At 39.9% G+C, this 18,531-nt stretch overlaps 1 protein-coding gene across 1 annotated transcript in view; it reads left to right on the top strand.

The window, feature by feature from the left end:
* AFF3 (AF4/FMR2 family member 3) overlaps window positions 1–18,531 on the top strand; it is a 266,117-nt gene that overhangs the window by 134,311 nt on the left and 113,275 nt on the right. The window contains 2 exon segments of the mRNA XM_044431098.1: window positions 8,301–8,337; window positions 11,105–11,156. Of these exon segments, the coding sequence (XP_044287033.1) occupies window positions 8,301–8,337; window positions 11,105–11,156 (89 nt within the window).

Raw genomic sequence — 18,531 nt, 5'->3', positions numbered from 1 at the left:
ACCACGCCATCCATTTTCCTTTCATTCTTTGTTCCTGCCCCTGGTTTTTCTTTTCTTTTAGTCATGCACGATCAGTCCCTGTAAGACTTTTTTTTGGGTGGAGGGTGGACAAGGTTCCATCTCCAAGCTCTCTTCTTATCTAAACAACTGTAATACTTCTGCAATCTTGGGTTTCCTCAATTCTGCTGCTACCTCGCTCATGGGTATGGGTGGTGCCATTTTGGCTACATAAGTATCATGTACTATATATAGTATATAGGCTAGTGTATCTTAGTAGTAGACTAGTAGCTGTTAGTATATAGGCTAGCATAATCCTCTGCCAAACTACTCAGAAGATGCTGGTTTGAGTTAGATTTATATCATCGTAAGTGTGTATAAGAATTTAGCCTTGAGCACCACTTAATCATTTTTTAAAACTGGATTAACTACAACAAAAAGTCAAAGAAAATAAAATGTAATCTAATCTTATGTGTAACACCTAAAATAATTCATCTGATCTGCAACTTCAGGCCCCCAGGTCAACCCTTTGAAATATTTTAAAGTATTTCCAACCTAGCTATTTTGTGTACACATGTGTGCGTGCGCACACACAACCCCTTTCATTTCCACAGAACAAACTGCATGAAGCCTTTTAATCAAGTTTAATTTTGAATTGCTTTCTAGATTTATTTGCCCTAAGTCTGCCTCATTTGCACATTTTGCTACCTTTGCTTTGATCTTTGTAGTTCTGTCAAAACTCTGTTCCCTCTCTCCACCCTTTTCCTTTCTGCCTATGTGCCCTTTCCCTGGGCAATGAGCATACTAGTCATTGTGTTCTTCCAGTGCACATTGGCAGCACATGGTTGATTCTAAATGTTGAAGTAAATGTTGCACTATGTAGTTGTTGATACATGACTTTAGTGTATCATATCTTAAGTGCCATATTGCCCCAGAGAGACAGAGCGTGCCAGAAGAATAAAAAACCTCATAAATTGGACCTCTAAGTGGCTTGGTTTGCCTTTGGAAAGGTTTCATCTTACTTAGGAGGTAACACTGATAGAATCTAGAGGGGGAAGCGGTTGCAACAATTCATGCAAAGGGAGACAGAAACATTAAAGTGTTTCCTGTGTTTGTACTGATGTGGCAAATATCTGGATAATGAAGTAGTAGTTTTTGCTCATTTGTGTTTAAAATATAATATTGATGATGTTAGCCCTCAGGCATACTGAACTACCTTTAACCTGTACTTCAGCTAATTACTAGCCTGACAGCTTGAAATTTACACTGTATTAAAATAGGCAATTAAAATTCCACGGGCTGTCTTGAGTGTAGCTGAGCTTATTTGATGTCATTGTAGAAATCAAAGCTAAATAAGTATCTTAAAATTTCATGTATATTGTATATGCAGTATAACAATAAAGGGAATGTAATGTCAGTTTAGACTTACTGACTGGAGTCTAGTTAAGAAGCTAATGCTGTGCAAGGCATTCCACTTGTACAGCTGGCTTTGTCTTCCAGTGCTATCTTCTGCTGAATTGATTTTGAAACTTATAGGTTGATGAGGGACACAATGCAACCTGGCAATTTGGTGAAGGAGAATTCCTACACAGGAATTAGTAGGAAAAGCTACTTATGTGGCCTCGTAGATCAAGGTCACCACGCCACTGCAATTCTTCATTGTGAATTAAACATTTTCAGTTTTACTAAGAGGAGGACCTGGACATGAATATGTCTTTTGATTTTTGCTTATGCATTTGTTGGATTTGAATAAAATATACAGGAAAATTGAAGAATGTTACATGCTAGTTTTTGAAGTTTCTAAGTTCAAATGTATTTTAAAAGGAACCTCATGTGACATCCCTTGGTCTACCTTCAGTTTCTCATTCATGCACACACTTGTATTTACCTTCCCCTCCTTCTCCTTCTCCAAAGCAGTTGTCTTCAACCTTTTTGGCACCAGGGACCAGTTTCTAGGCAGACAATTTTTCCATGGACTGGAGGGGGTAGTGGTTGCAGGATAATTCGCGCTCCTTCTATTTATTGTGCACTTTATTTCTATTGTTATTACATTGTAATATATAATGAAATAATTATACAACTCACCATAATGCAGAATCAGTGGGCCTCCCCCCAACCTGCTGCCCAGCCTTACCTGCTTCCCAGTTCGCATGCCACTTGCATGCACCCTCCCTGGCTTCTCCACGCCACTTGCCACCTGGCTGAGCCGCTGCCACCACTCCCCCCTCCCTTTGCGGCCCCAGACCCAAAATGGCCCTAATGATAATCTGTATTTGCAGCTGCTCCCCAGCGGTGATGCTAGCGCTGCGGAGCAGCTGCAAATACAGATGAAACTTCGCTCGCTTGCCCACCGCTCACCTCCTGCTGTGCAAACCAGTTCCTAACAGGCCACAAACTGGTACTGGTCTGTTGCCTGGGGGTTGGGGACCCCTGCGTTAAAGCATTTATATACTGTTTGATTAGCATAATCTCAAAATGTTTACACATATTATTTCACTTCAGTTTTATCATTTGAAACTGGATACATTTTAAACAACTGTAGAAAGATTTAGTGATGGGCAGGACTCCCCAAGTCTTGATTTGGAATGTGTTTTCCTATTATGAGATGAAGTGTGTCCTGGTTAGGCCAAGTTCACATTTAAGCTACTATTAAGATAAATATCACTGTGCTCTGAGTTCCACATCTAGCATTGCTCACAGTGGTGTTGCTGGGAACATGATGACACCTCGAGGCCTTTTTACCCTTATTACTTCTGTTGAGACCCTTCTCTTTCCCCACATTTTCCTTCCAGCAGGAGAAATATAGACTTACATTAGGTTCAAAAGCCTTGGAATTGTTGGCATATTGGAATGCCGAGTAAAAACCAGGGAGTCTTGGAAAACAATAATTCAAGACATCAGAATTCTTACCAATATCATTTTTGGTAGATATGGACCTAATTCATGATCAAGGAACTAAGAGTAAGTTTCCAGTACAATGATTTCTGGGAAATTTCAGGTACTTCCTTATTGAAGTGTCTACTTTTTGCTAGGAACTTGTTGATAAGGTTTTTGTGGGAATTTGGTGTCAAAAATAGTAATGAACTGAAGGAACTTTGTTTCTAAAACTACCCAGAATTTCCAAAATGTGTCTTCATTCTCACTTTAACTTGACACTTTATTCACAACTTTCCTTTTTGCTACTAATTTTGGTAGCTCTTCTATCTTTATTGTGTATTAAATTGTTTTAATATTTGTTCTGTATATGCCTTGAAGGTATATTACAAACAAAATATGATACATATTTATCAATTAATAACAACAACAATAAAATAATAACACATGCTTGCTCCTTTCCCACAAATATTTTCTCATGGTGTCTGTAACCATCTTGGCTTGTATTTCTAAATTTTACGTATCTACATCCAAGGTCTGGAACTTACTGCTCTGGAACTTTTTCTTGGCTGCCCTCTTGAACTGCATTGTAATGTTCTTGGGAACCAACATGTGCCATGTGTACAGGTAAAACAGTACAGGGGAAATATAAACAGCATCAATGCCTAAGGCAGCAGACTCTTTCAGTTCAGCTGTACTAAGAATTTTGCTTTGTTAAGTACAGTTTTTTTGTTCCTCACTTGAGTCTCCTGTTGCATCCTTTTAGAAAGTTTGGAGCAAACATTACATGGTGTCAGAAGGAAAACAGTAAAAAATAAAGGCCACTAAAGCCTGCAAGAAAGAGAGTTTCGAAGGAAATGCAGTAGAGAACTGAAGAAGGTGAAAATGGGAGTTGAACTGTACTACAGTGGTACCTCGGCTCACGAATGCCTTGGTTTACCAATCAGGTCACGAACAAAAAATTCTGAAAGATTTTGACTTGGGTCACGAACACAACTTTGGGTGGCAACCAAGATCGCAGCCATCTCCCCCTCCCCAAAGTGGGGAGATGGCCACGATTCTAGTTGCTTTCTTGCAGGGAAGGCATGCGTGATCAGAGGTGCACTGCTGCAGGAAAAGCGGAATCTCGGCCATCTCCCCCGCGGCTCTGCTTTGCTGCTCCCGTCTTTCCTGCAGCAGCGCGCCTCTGATCAGGCACGCCTTCCCTGCATGAACAGAACTGCAGTCGCAGACCTCTCCCCACCCCCAGCGCACTGTTTGTGGCCATCTGTCCCTCCCCCAGTGCGCCCGTGATCACGCCCATCTCTCCCCCCCACCCCCAGTGCACCGGGATGACGGGCGCCTGCAGGGATGGCAGACATGATCTCAGTCATGCTGGGGGGTGGGGAGATGGCCACGCGTGTGTTTGGGGTGCGGGGGGAGATGGCTGCGATCTTGTTGTTGTCACTTTGCTTCACATTTTTCTGATTTAAAAAATGGTTGCAGAACGGATTAACCTTATTTACATTGAACCTTATTGGGAAATTTAACTTGGCTCAGGACCAATTTGGGTCACGACTAGAGTCCTGGAACAGATTAAGTTCATGAGCCAAGGTACCACTGTACTTTGTAAATGAGGTCACTGAGAGACTTTAGTCTGCAATATTTCTTCTTGTAGTACATGACAGAGCAACTGCATCCTTTCCAGTTTGATGTTTGTGTGTGTGTATGGAAAATTAATAATTTGAAGTATATTATGCACCATGAAGGAAATTTGCTGGTAAAAATCATGTACACTCTGAACAGGGGACACAAAGGCAAGTAAGGGGTACAAGGCCCACCCCCTGTTGTCCCCATGTGTGCCAGCTCTCAGTGTGTGCCATGTCTGTGTGCACCATAGTCATGCTTGTGGACCCTGTTCAGACCCTTCACAGTGCTGTGAAGAAATGCCATCTAAATAACTATTGTTGTTCTGCCATGTTTACTTTTCATGACCTCTCAGAGTCTATATTGTATTTGAGAGGACCTGCCGCCTTGCTTTGCTACCCTCCAAAGCTTGTGTAGTGATATTCTGAAATGGGAGACAGAAACAATTGCTTTGAATATGGATCAATAGAACAAAAGATAGACAAATAGATGGGGCCTGGATCAAATGAATTCAATTTTAATTGGCTAGGGATTCTAGCTAGATGACAAAGAGCAGCTGGGAAAGGCCAGTTGGCAGTTGAGAAATTGACAATTAGGATTTGGTCTGTCTGTAGCAAGATAAAAGTCTCCTGATTGGTGGGTGAACTAAGAAAAGGGGAGGAGGAAGTGGATAGCTAAGGTCCAAACCCTAGGTTATTCATTCACTGTGGGATAGCCAAATGTGGCTGATGAAGATTAAGAAAAGGGAGCAGGTAGCTTTGTTATGCCAGGTGAATGCCCTAAGACAGTGATGGCAAGCCTTTTAGAAACGAAGTGCCCAAACTGCAACTCAGAATCCACTTATTTATCGCAAAGTGCCAACACTGCGATAAAACCTGAATTTGCTGACCACCAACACAAGGAGGCAACATTCCACTGACCACCAGCTTTTGGCCGGCCCTGAAAAAGGCATCTGAGTATATTTCCTCCTCCTGCTAAAATCACTATGGGTTGTGCAGACTCGAACCGGCAACCTTTCAATCAATCAGCCCAGCAGTTTAAACCACTGCGCCACCTGTGTCCCACTAAAATCACAGTCCATGCAAATCCCTGGCAGCTCACTGATGGGCCATGCGAAAGTTCGGCAAGTCATGGCTAATGCGTGGCATCATTGCCTGTTGCCCTTAATCTTTCTGAATATGCGCGTGGTTGCTGGGGCAATCACATGCCCCTTGGGCACGCGTGCCATAGGTTCGCCATCACTGCCCTAAGATGTTGTCAGATAAGGATATACTGTACAAGCAAACATTAAAGGTCAGATAAATGCTCAGAAATACAACAGGAAGAGTTTTGGGAAGCAGAGAAAGGTCTACAAGCTTCACCTGGATGTGACTGTACTTGACTGGGGTGGATATTTAGGAAATTTGGCCTGAGGTAAGAGCTTGTAAGAGGCTTGTATTAACAATTGCAATGCTTGTATTAGCAAGTGTGTCTCCTGAGTCCTTAAGAAGTGTCAGCAAACATTCTTGTGAACACACCAAGTAAATATTAATATTTCCTTTTGCACAGTATAGCCCTTTAATATGCCATCAGGCTCACTGTTTTGTGAATGCCAAATCTAGAGAATTGAGTTCTGTACCATTGCAGAAAGACTTGCCTGTTGCTTATGGTTTCAGAGCGCTGAAAACTATTCCACAGCACCTCAGCTTAAAGAGCAAAAGAAGTTCAAACGTCCCTCCATCTCTAGATTCACCAAGTGGCTGTGGACAAGTTACTGCATCTCAGCCTTAATTTCCTAGCTATGAAATGTGAATAATCGTATTCAGTGAATGACTGTGAGAATAAATTCAATACATAATTGTTACTGCTTTTTTCAAATACACAGAGAGGGTGAGCTATAATTCTAAACAAGTTAAATATATTCTGCTCTAAGGGACCAGGAGACAGACCTTAATGCATCGCACTTACTTTATGATTCAGGCAACAATAATGATTAGTTTTCTTGAAACTGGTCATAATTCTGGATGTATGTCGTTTAGAAAGCCGTTAATCCTTATTCATTGTTAAAACCACACAGATTTATGTTAATTAGTTTTATTGTTGCAATTTATTTTGCTTGAAATATTCCTGAGAATCAGTAAAACTGCCTTTAAATATGGTACTTGACTTAGTTTATCCTTAACTGTAATGTCATCTTCAAGAATTGAAGGGGGGCTCTAAATATCAGGAGACCATAAATTATATACAGGAACACATTCATAGATTCAGCAAGACACCTATAAATACAAAATATTACAGACTTTATCATGTATCTACTCTTGAAAAATCTCATAATTGCTCTAAATTATTCAAAGCAAATTTGAGCTGACATATTTGGAAGACTTAGCACAATGTTTTGCCAAAATGATGAAGCTGTTTCATAAAAATATCCAGTTTCTAGTATGGCATAATTGCACATCACTTTTGCTAAGTATATATATATCTATTGAAAACTAATGTGAAGCTCAACCACACCATTTAAGACTAAATGGGAACTTGCATTATTTTTTGGTTAATGTTTATGTTATCGTAGCATATCAAAATACATGCCATCACGCAAAGTTGTCTTGTCTTAGCAGCCTATCCTCCTGGGTGCAGCAGAGGAAGAGGTGAACCAACGAGACTTCTCGTAACAAAGAGGCAGAAACCTTTGTTATAGAACTGGCAGTTCTGTTCTCTAAAGCATTTTCTATGTATCTTCTTATATGCCTTTTTTGCATATAAAATCTATGGATAAGATATGAGAAGCTACATGCATTACAGAGAAAACCCTAAATATAGATATAATACTTCAAAATAATGGAATGAGAACTGTGAGATTTGTGTAGCTGACAGTGTAAAGAAAAGGAGGGACTGGAAACATATTTGCTTTTATTGTTTTCCTGCCATAACTGGCTCCTGTCAGCAGGGCATGATAGACACAGGGCCGTGCATTGAGCGGCAACCCATTAGAATGGCGGTCCAGCATCTGGCATATATTTAAGATACATTTTAAAAATTCAATAGCAGTTGCTGGCATGGTGTGCTCTGAAAGGGCATTGCCATGAAGAATTGGCCAAGGCAAATAGTGATCTAGTGCCCATGGAACTAGGAATGTTGTAAGACGTCAGCGGAGTCATGTGTCAAGTAGACAGTCATGCCAAATAAAGACTGTCGGTGTCTCAGAGACCTAAGCTGAATGTCACTGTCTCTTCAGTGCCTGTACAATGCCGACTGACCTAGTAGTAGTTTCAGGATGCCTGACCAGATCATAAAAGCCCCTCATCCACTACACTAGAGTCCCGATCAGTTTTAGCAGATGTGCCTACTCTAGAGAGGAGAAGGAGCAGCAACTGCATCTAGAAACGGAAGTCGTTTCTGGTTTGGCCCTGTGGAGATGTGTTTGATTTGTGAAAGCTTTCCTTCCTATATGAACTCCTCTACATTGGATGGCCCCCAATCATGAATCAGAGAGAGATCTTTTCCTGGTCTACACCTTGGCAAATCTCACTGGGGGTAAGAATAGTAAACTCTTGCCAGAAGTAACAAAAATGACCTACCAAGACATGTTATATCCCCTTCTGGCTCCCCATCTTTCTGCCAGAAAGTCTGAAGGAGTGTCCCAAGTTCTCTACCTGGAAGGACTGCCTCCCCTACCCACATGTGCACAAGACTTGGTTTTGTATGTTTAATTCACTGTTGTTTGCTGTAAGTTTAATGTTTGCTATCATTAATATAGGCTATGTTCACTGTACTATTTCATGGTTTTGAAGCAGTATAACCAACCATGTTTTTGCCTCTTTTAGGACTCCCAGCATGTTTCTACAGGGCACAGCAATCAAAGTAAGAACAACTTTCATTTTGCAGTTACATTTGATGGGAATGCTGAGTTCATGTATACACAATAAAATAAATGAGGAAAATATGAAAATACAACTACTTTAATGTATTTTGAATGCGGATGTAGTATTGGAAGTAATCTTGAGTCTTGCAGATACAGTACATTTTGTTTGCCATGTCTTGCTTTGAGAAGAATATGTGAGGTCTTTTGTTTTTGTAAAGATGAAGGGCTTTCTTCCCAAGGCATTTATTGTGTGCTTGTAATTTCCTTCTCACAGTTGTTTCCATGTTCTTTAGATGACGATATGACTCTCCAGTTTCATTTCTATGTCCAAGCCGCTGGTAGAGCAGGGAGACTGCCTCTTTCAATTTTGAAAGTGAAAGCAAGTTCTGCATTTATGTTGTTCCACTATGCTAACAAGCCCCCTAGAGGTTGTGTAGCAGTAAAGCAGGAGAGGAAATGGTATTTGAGTAGTGATCAGTTCTCAATTCTGCAATGTAAACCAAAGTAATTACTGTGGATCAACAGATAATTAAAACTCACAGATGACCCAATTGCTCTAAAAATTACATAACAACAGCACAATGTAAATAACTTACTTTATGAATACATGCAATAACTCAGTCTTCGAATCGACATGACAATTATAATCCAATGATAAATTGTTGGGGTTTTGTGCCATTTATTATATATACTAAATAGTAAATAATATTAAATAGTAAAAAAAAGGAAATTGCAGAAAGGTAGGTCATTTCACGTAAAAGTGGTGCTGTCCACACTGATCTGGGATATCAGGGAATTACTTTCCACCACACGAAGGAACTCAGTTCAGCAGTGAAGGATTCATGTGCAAAAATTAGTCATGTAAGTTAAACATAGAGCAAAAAAAGACAGCTGGAATTGTTTTAGTATATATGCTTATGGTAAGTGAGTATGTGAAATAAAAACAGACATAGTCTTTTTCTTGAAAGTTCTTTTTCACACTCAAAATATATGACTCGAATCAGTGCAGCAAAAAAGAATGTCTATCAATACATAGTCTGCATTCTAACAATACTCAACATAGTTTAGCACTACAGGAATGAGTCTGGGTGACTCCTGAGCTTGGATGCTTCCCTTACCTTTCTTACAAACCATAGTTGCTATTCTGCCAGAACTTTGAACTGTGGTTACTATTAACAGTGGTCTATTCGAATAAATCAAGATCATCAATTAGCCTCTGAAGTTGGCTTGTTCAAACAAACAGCAGTTAATGCTGAGTCCATACATAACAAACCTTCATTAATACATCAATATTTTCTATCTCTTCTTGACCTCATCTGAAGCGGAGAGGGGACTACAAAGCCCTGGTTTCACCCAGGCTTGAACTGCACAAGTCCAAGTTTCATTATTCCTGTAGCTAATGATTTAGCATCATATCCAAACACCTACCATAATATGCAGCCCATAATGCAAAGCTTGTTTATAGGTCCGGCAGATTCAAGCAATAGGCTGCAGATAGTTATTTCAGAAGCCTAGGAAGGCATTAGCTTCTCTGATACCGTGTATCCTGACATAGGAGCCTGTATCTCATTTGGAGAATTCTTTCTCCAACAGTTAAAGTATAATTGCCTGTCTCCTGAAATTGCACTTTAATCTATAGACTCTTGTACTGCTTTCTATGTACTCTGCCATTATTAATGCAGTATGTCTGCTAGCAATAAGTGTTCCTCCTTTAAGAAAATGTAACCAACAGAATATTATACATAATAAGGTAGGTTGTACATGCAATCCAGCAGTGTAGCTCCCAGCACCTCTTAGCTAGCACACTGGACGACAGTAATATTTCTGACTCGTACGCTTTTGGGGAAATATTTTTAAGGGAATCTGTGTTAGTCTTTTGCAGAAAATGCAAAGTGTCTTGTGGTGCTGACAGCCCAAAGGTGCACCAATGTAACTCTAGTCTACAGTAGCTCATATGTAACAAATACGTGTTTAAGATGTCTTTATGTGAGAAGTGTCTCTTTTTCCAAAGGATACTTCCAAGAGGTAAATGTTTCTTTGAACACTAAAAAAAATGGTGAGTTTTACTTCCTGTCACTTGTACACTTAGGATCAGCTGATAGGTAAGTTAGCTTTGAAGCTGCACTTACAAGCAGTATGTTAATTACTGAATGCACATGAGGCAGGAAATTAAGAACTATGTGGCAGAGTTTTTCTTAACTAATGCCCTTTAAGGCATTTATCAGGTGGATAGGATATATGCAGTATTTGAAGATAGAATGGAATGAGACTTTTCCCTGAAGTACAGCAACTATTTCCTGAAGGACAACTAATCCAGCTTGCTCTTAATCCTCAGTCAGTCTTGCAGTTGGACAGCTGGAATATCAAATGCATCCAAAAAGGGTTTACCATCAAACCATCCAATCGGACATTCCTTCATAGAAAGCAGTAGAAGAAAGCACTGAACCTGTTTTTATAGTCTGGGTATTACAAAGCTGCTGCCAATTCCCAGATCAAATGAATACCAGTATAATTTTAGGAATAAATCAGAATTATAATATATTCAATATCTTCTTTATTATTGCCTTAAGCATAACTATAAGGAGTTTAAAAGAGCAAAGCTGACATTAATTTCTAGTTAGGAAATTTTGGTTGTGGTTCCTTTATCTCCTACAATTTATTTAAAATTTTGTTTATTTTTAAAAGCTGTTAATTTGCCATTATACTATACTAACCTTCCCAGTTATGGAATGTGTATTAATATTTATTTCATTCTCTCTTTCTAAGGAAAAAGTGATGTTGAGCCAAAGATTCCAGAATACAGTACATCACATACATCGTAAGTCAGTTTAATATTTGTGATTAGGAATAATGGGGTATTTTTCCCTTGAAATACAGAACTCTTCGGGATTATGTCTGTTTTTAAGTTAAATTTAATATTACTTTTATTTATGCTTTCAGTGACTGACTGTTTTCAAATTGTGTCTAAGGCTTTAATAGCTCTTGATTTTTAAAGAGGCTCTGTAATGAAGAGAACATGTACCTTTTTGGGTAAGCATGGCATTATTTCATAAAAAATTGAGAGGTTTTCCATATGAGAGCAGGAGTTTGGCTCATTGGCTAAAACATATCGAGTCACATATTGCCTGTGATGTACTGATGCAATTTTAAAAGACTGCAGTCTGCAGCCTTCACCTTTGAATTAAAGAAATCCAATTATAGCTATCTATGGTCTTCCACAAATTGTTGATAATTCTAAATTAACAAGAGCAATAGAAAAATAGATCAGAAATATGCATTTTTAATAATCAAAGTTCTTTACTAATGGAACAGTGGGAGCTTTTATCTATTTTTTTAATTTAAAAAAAACTCAGCTGTTTTTTATACAAGCCTGCATGCACTCAGATAAAAAGATTCAGGTTCCATGAGGCAATCAAAGAAACCTTGGCTAAGCAAGTAAACCCAGTTTAGTTTATATGCTCATAGTTCTATATTTCAGTGCCACCTTTTTTCCTATTTGAATGTGTAGTGTTTCATGCATTAGAGCAGATGTGAGAATTTTAGTGTTCATCCTACCTGTAACTTATATCCTCTGGTTCCTCTTATTTAAATTCAGTATTGTACAATGTACTATTTGTTTCAAAGCCAAGAGCTGTCACTGCTGATGGTGAAATAAGGCTGATTTAGTGATAACAGGTCTTGATAACAGTTATCATCTATTTAAATAACCTCTTGAAACAAATCTAAAATGTTGTCGACACAGCCTAGGAAATATTTTGTCCTGCAAATTTTGCTATACAATACAATTAGTAAATAATTTTTCCCATACTTTTGTATGGCTTTAAAACCTGCTGTTTTAGAATTTTCTGTAATGGTTGCTTTAAAAAACAAAATGCATTTTATTTAAAATTTGTTTTCTAATGAATGATTAAAGAATGATGATTTTAGTACATCTGAAAGTATTATGGCAAGCTAAATGCTGGTTTTGGCTTCTATTCAGCAAAATCAGCTCAGTTTTAATGGGTGAGTTTCATCACGTTCAACCTGATGGTGTGAACAAGGGAGGAGAGAGACCAACCAGTTGTTTGTTGGACTCTTATCCATGTTGGTTACTAAATGCTGCAACAGGAAAACTAGTCAGCTGTGCGGCCAATGCTTCTTTGAGGGAGGGCTATGTCCCAGTTGCTTAAAGGTAGCTGAGGTAAGGTCATATGCTGGGTTACCTTTGATAACTCTTGATCAGTCTTCAACACTCCTTTACTAGCCAAAGTCCTAGAACAAGTGATGGTGACTCTAGGCTTCTCAGAAGAAGCTGGTTGGTACTGAATCTGCCTTGGTCGCCCTGTATGATGACCGTGCAGGGAGAGAGACAGGGGGAGTGCATCCCTGTTGGTTCTCCTGGACCTCTCAGCGGCTTTCGATACCATCGGCCATGGTATCCTTCTGGATAGGCTAAGGGGGCTGGGAGTAGGAGGCACTGTTTGGCAGTGGTTCCACTCCTACCTCGATGGCCAATTCCAGAAGGTGGTGCTGGGGGACTATGGCTCTGCGCCATGGCAGTTAGGCCATGGAGTTCCACAGGGGTCTATTTTGTCCCCCGTGCTCTTCAACATCTACATGAAACTGCTGGGAGGTCATCAGGAGGTGTGGGCTGTGGAATCATCAGTACGCTGATAATGCCCAGCTCTACCTCTCATTTTCAACCAATCCAGGTGAGACAGTGGCTGTACTGAAGCGGTGCCTGGCCGAGGTAATGGGCTGGATGAGGGCCAATAAACTGAAGCTCAATCCAGACAAGACGGAGGTCCTGTTGGTAGGTGGGCTGGGCTTCGGGATGGGAGACCTGGACCTTGTCCTGAACGGGGTTGCACTCCCTCTTAGGGACAGGGTCCGCAGCTTGGGAGTGCTCCTCGACCCGGAGCTGACTTTGGAAGCTCAAGTGTCAGTGGTGGTGAGGAGCGCTTTCTGTCAGCTTCAGCTGATCCATCAGCTGCATCCCTACCTGGAGGATGACTGCCTAGCAACAGTGACGCATGCATTGGTTACTTCCCGGTTGGATTTCTGTAACGTGCTCTACGTGGGGCTGCCCTTGAAGACAGTCCGGATACCTCAGATGGTGCAAAATAGAGCAGCCAGGTTGCTGACGAGGACTGGGCATTATTCTCATATAACCCCAGTCCTCTACCAGCTTCACTGGCTTGCCGTCTAAGTCTGGGCTCAATTCAAGGTGTTGGTAGTTACTTATAAAGCCCTTAATGGCTTGGGACCCGGATACTTGAAGGAACGCCTGCAGCCATAATTGTCCTCCCGCCCCTTGAGATCGGCAGCAGGGGCTCTCCTCCGGGAGCCTTCCGTAAGAGATATCAGGAAGCAAAGTACCTGGAGGAGGGCGTTCTCTGCGGTGGCGCCCCATCTGTGGAATGCACTCCCCAGAGAGGTCCGCCTGGCGCCAGGCCAAGACCTTTTTATTTAAACATATTTTAATAATCTTTAATCTTTATAGTTTTAATTATGCAGCCAGTGTGTTTCCAAGTTTTAATTGTAATTGTAATTTTATTTGTTTTATTTATTTGTGTTGTGAGCCATCCCGAGGCTGTGTAGCAATGGGGACAGCATATAAAAACTTTAAATAAATAAACAAATAGATCCTTTCCATTCTGGGCTTAGGCTGCATTTTGAGACTGAGTCACCCTTGAGTTCCTTGGTGGATAACATATAGCAGAAACTAGACAGGGAGAGTTTGGTGACTTTGAATACCATTGTCTATGGTAGCTATTTGGAGGGTTTGTCAGGTATGAGTCTTGGAGACACTGTGTTGCCATGGTTCGAATCTTCCCTGGCTGAACATTCTGAGAAAGTGTTGCTAGTGGACTCCTCCATAGTTCCATGGCTTCTGGCCTAGATATGTGTGAGGGATATTTGGTTGTGGAATCCAATTTTCTACCTATGCAGTGGTGCTGATTTACTGCAGCGTGTGTTGTACCAGCTTATGGACTTCTGGATCTGTAACTCAAACCACAATTTGCTTCCTTTTTTCAAACTACCAGTAGCATTTTCAAACATCAACACCAGGAAAGTATGTGTCTTTATCATGACTAGTGCTGTTTACACAAATAGCAGTAAGCCATATGGTTTTGGGGTATCATTTTGAACTAATCGTGTTCAAGAAAATTAAGTAATGGATGGAAATTCTGTTGGTGGTTTGAAGAAAATCAGCAAGTCATGGTGTCCCCACTTCACGGAAAACCTCAACTTTTCTTGTTTCCAATCACTGGATGGGGATAGAAAATCTCACAAATTCAAATAAGCCAAATTTCCTGTTTATGGTTCTTCAGGATTCTGTTTTATCTCCTTATACTGATATCTATATGAAGCCATTCAGAAAAGTCATCTGGAGTTTTGAGACTGGATTTCACCATTATGCTGATGATATCCAGTCTGCAGAAGCCCTGAACTATTGCATGAACGTAACAGCGATGAATTGGATGTGGACTGACAAGCTGGGGCTAAGTCGAGACAGGACAGGTGCAGTCTCCCTCAGTAAGGAGGCTATCTAGGGTTGAAGGTACAGAATGTTCTAGATTGGATGAGGCTGTCTCTGAAGAATCAAGATCACTGTGGGTGCTTCTGGAACCAGCATTGCTCTTGAAGAATCAGGTTGCTGTTGTGACCGAGGCTATCTCTGCCCAGCTTTAACAGGTGCACCAGCTGTACTCCTTCCTGGAGAAGGCATCTGGCCACAGTAGTCTACGTCTTAATTTCCCAGTTAGGTTATTGCAATACACTTTATCTGAGGCTGTCCTTGGAAAGAATCTGGAAAATACATTAGCTAGATTATTTTCTGGTCAGTGGTTGTTGGCTATATTATACTAGTTTACATCAGTTTGTACATCAGCTTTTCTGGCTGTTAACCATATTTTAGGGTTACATACTTTCTTCCCTTCTCCACCTTGGTGTGGCTACTCCGTTTCCTGCAGAATTCCAGCTGGTGGTGCTTGAAAGACTACCTCATCCCATAAGGACCTGCTTGTAGTTTTAAGATCATCTTTGGATGGACTGCTGTATGTGCTACCAACAAAAAAGATTAGGTTGGTGTAAACATAAGATAGAACTTCCTTTATGGAATTTCCCACTGTGGATCTCCCTCTTAAAAGAAGTTAGGTTAGCCCTTGTTCAGATTTGGTAGGCCTAGTACATGTTTTGTGGGGTCGGGTTTTGGTTTGGTATTTGGCCACATGTGTATTTTTAGTATTTTTGGATATAATCCAATGAAATCCAACAACTCCCATTATTATCCAGCTAGCTCTCTGACTGGGGGCTGCTAGGTGTTGGAGGACCTTTTCTGTCTGTACATGCATAGTTTTGCACTTTACTGTCTTAGCTTCGCGCTTAGTTTTTAAGATTCTCTCCTACTCTTAATTATACTGTTGGTAATGGTTTAAAGTTTGAAATCTATTTTTAAAGTTTTGAAATTGTCACAAAGCTTTAAAATGTTCCATTTTAAATTGTTTTAAGTTTTAATTATATGTTGCTTTGGAGACCCTGGTTGGAGCAAATTGTTGCTTATAAATGTATACATAAATAGTACTTAAGGTGGATTTAGACAATAATATAGGCAATATTTACTAATTTTTTGTATTATTGCAGTACTGATAAGCCCACCAGTATTTTAACAGCACACATTTTAAGGTTGCTGGAGCTAGGATGCAATTGAAACATTCTATCTATAGCAACAGAAAGACTGCTTTCAGATGCTCTTGAGAAAAGATTGTAGTTTGGTTAGTGTGTTCTGCAGTAGTATTGTTAAATACACTGTAAGTAGAGCGTTGTCAAGAGTTTCAAGATGAAATAAGTAGGAAGTGCACATGAATACAAAGAGGAAGAGTGATGCCGTTTTGCTCTTCATTCCTGTAGCAATTTGGAACAGGCCAACTTTTATTTGACAACAAAAGCGTAAGAGAAGATCTTTATAACTTGTAATCAGTCAATACTGAATTCAGCCCACCAATCATGCATGGCTGCCTTGAACGCTGACTTTTTTGCTTCCTGAATGGGATCAAAATCTTGCACCAATAAATAAATAAATCTTTCACCTGTCAGGTTGTTTTGTGTGGGCTATATTCTGCTTGGTGGGACACAGGGGATAAAAATCTGCCCTAAAGACAATAGGAGGGTTTGTATGTAATGTCAAACCATGTTTTACTGGTGCAAGGATGAGCCGTAACAAACCTTGGGCTTGCATGCTTCCCTTTTCCTTTTCTCCTTTGGCTTGAACATAATTTTTGTTGAAGAACTTTTTGCTTTCATCAAATGGCAAGTTAATACACTTAATTTTCTATGGATAAATAAATCAGTCTCATCTGGAAAGGGAAAGCAGTTGCTCCATATAATTCATGAGAATATATCCTATTACAGTAGCATATCTTGCCTTTGGTTAATGGGTAACATAGACATTACAGAAAAGGAAAGGGAAGGCATAAAGGGGAACATAGAAGGGGATATCCAGAGGGCACTTCTAATTCCACAGTGCACATTTGCACTCTTTTTATTCAGATTCATTTTGTAAAAAGATCTGAGGTTACTGAGCTAAAACAGACTTGTTTGTAGGCTTCACTTAAGTTAGATTTCTAAGAAACTAGTTGAGGATTTACTGATGCCCAAATGTGAGCCAATGACATTTCTGAAAATCAGTTATCCATTGACAGTTCCTTTAGGTCACCTAAAGAAACTCTAAGGATCCCCATCTCCCTGAAAGTATAAAAATGATATGTTAAAAGTATGAATAGTAATTGATTGAAGTCATGGTGACCTTGGTTTCAACTCAAAGGAGCAAGTTAATTTTGTTTCTGCATATCTGAGACTCCATACACAAACTGAACATATATAGGTGCCATAGCAGATAATTCATTCTTTCATTGGATTTACTACTTCTGCCAAACATTACCGTCACAGACAGGTTTATTACCCTTCTGAATCAGGAAGATTCCATTCATAAGTGGAACATTTACATCCTTCTGAAAAGCAGGTAATCAGCTACCTTCTGCCTAGGTTACACCATTGCTACAAAACAGACAGGAAATGGGAAGAAAAAAAATCGTAGTCCTCTGGCATCTACTTCTGTTAGATGTCTTGGGAAATTACAGCTTAGGAGATAAATAATATAGTTTCCTCCTTCTGCAGATAGATTTCTAGTAGCCTCCAGGGTATAACTTCTAGGTGATTGAGTCCTTTGGACCCAGTTCTTCCATACGTCCATACTGAGTGGACATACCTAATGATATAACTTCATGCCTGATTCCACCTCATAATTTGATGACATCACATTTATCCCATGCCAGAGGAAAATTAAGTTTACCTTAAAGTTAGAAAGGTGTGATGTGCCATGAACTTGCATAGGCAATAACCAACTGGATCAAATACCTGGATTCAAAAAGATGCTACCAAATAGGTCTGTTTTATAGGTCCATCTGATAAGGCAAGTTTTTCCTATGGAGCCTTATGCTCTAGTTCACTATTCTTTTTTAAAAACTGCACCATAATCTGTTTTCTAAAGTTTCAAAAGCATTGTCATGCAGATGTGATGTTGTTGGCACTGAGAAGAAAGCCCACATGTAAGCACTTGCACCTTCACCTTAGGGCAATGGCTGTATCAGCCCCTGGACCCAATTCAGTATTGGAGAAGCTTGTGAAGAGACTCATTCTACAGGTGGGCAGGGCAGAAGGCAAAAGGGTTAAGAATCTCTGGGGCTTATTTTCCTTACGCACCTGGATGATACATAAGTAATTTCTTTTAATATCTGCATGTGGGATTCCCACACACCTCTGTCCCTAGAGAACATAACAAAATGCCTATAATGAATGAAGTCAGTGTTTCTTGGAGTGATGAGGTCTTGCAAACTGTAGGCTAAAGTCTATATTTATCCTTGAACAAAATAGCTGGCACAAAATTGCTAACTTCATTGTACTGTTTCCATCTGTTTATTTTTGGCATGACTTGAGAAATATTAACCTCCTGACCTGTCAAATATTATTGTGGTCTCTTGGTGTTGATGAAGGATTGCTGGAATTGTAAAGATAGTATTATACATTTATTAATGCCCTTCACAGAAATCCACTCATCAAATAGACTTGCACATATGTGACACACATGCTACCTCATTTTACTGAGAAAATAAACTATAGTAGCTTCTTCCTAAGAATACTGATCTCAAGAG

The sequence above is a fragment of the Varanus komodoensis genome, unplaced genomic scaffold, assembly GCF_004798865.1.
Source record: "Varanus komodoensis strain SLA01 unplaced genomic scaffold, ASM479886v1 scaffold1, whole genome shotgun sequence".
Taxonomy (NCBI): Eukaryota; Metazoa; Chordata; class Lepidosauria; order Squamata; family Varanidae; genus Varanus; species Varanus komodoensis.
Note: the sequence above shows the minus strand (reverse complement) of the source record. Positions and strands in the feature narration are given on the sequence as shown.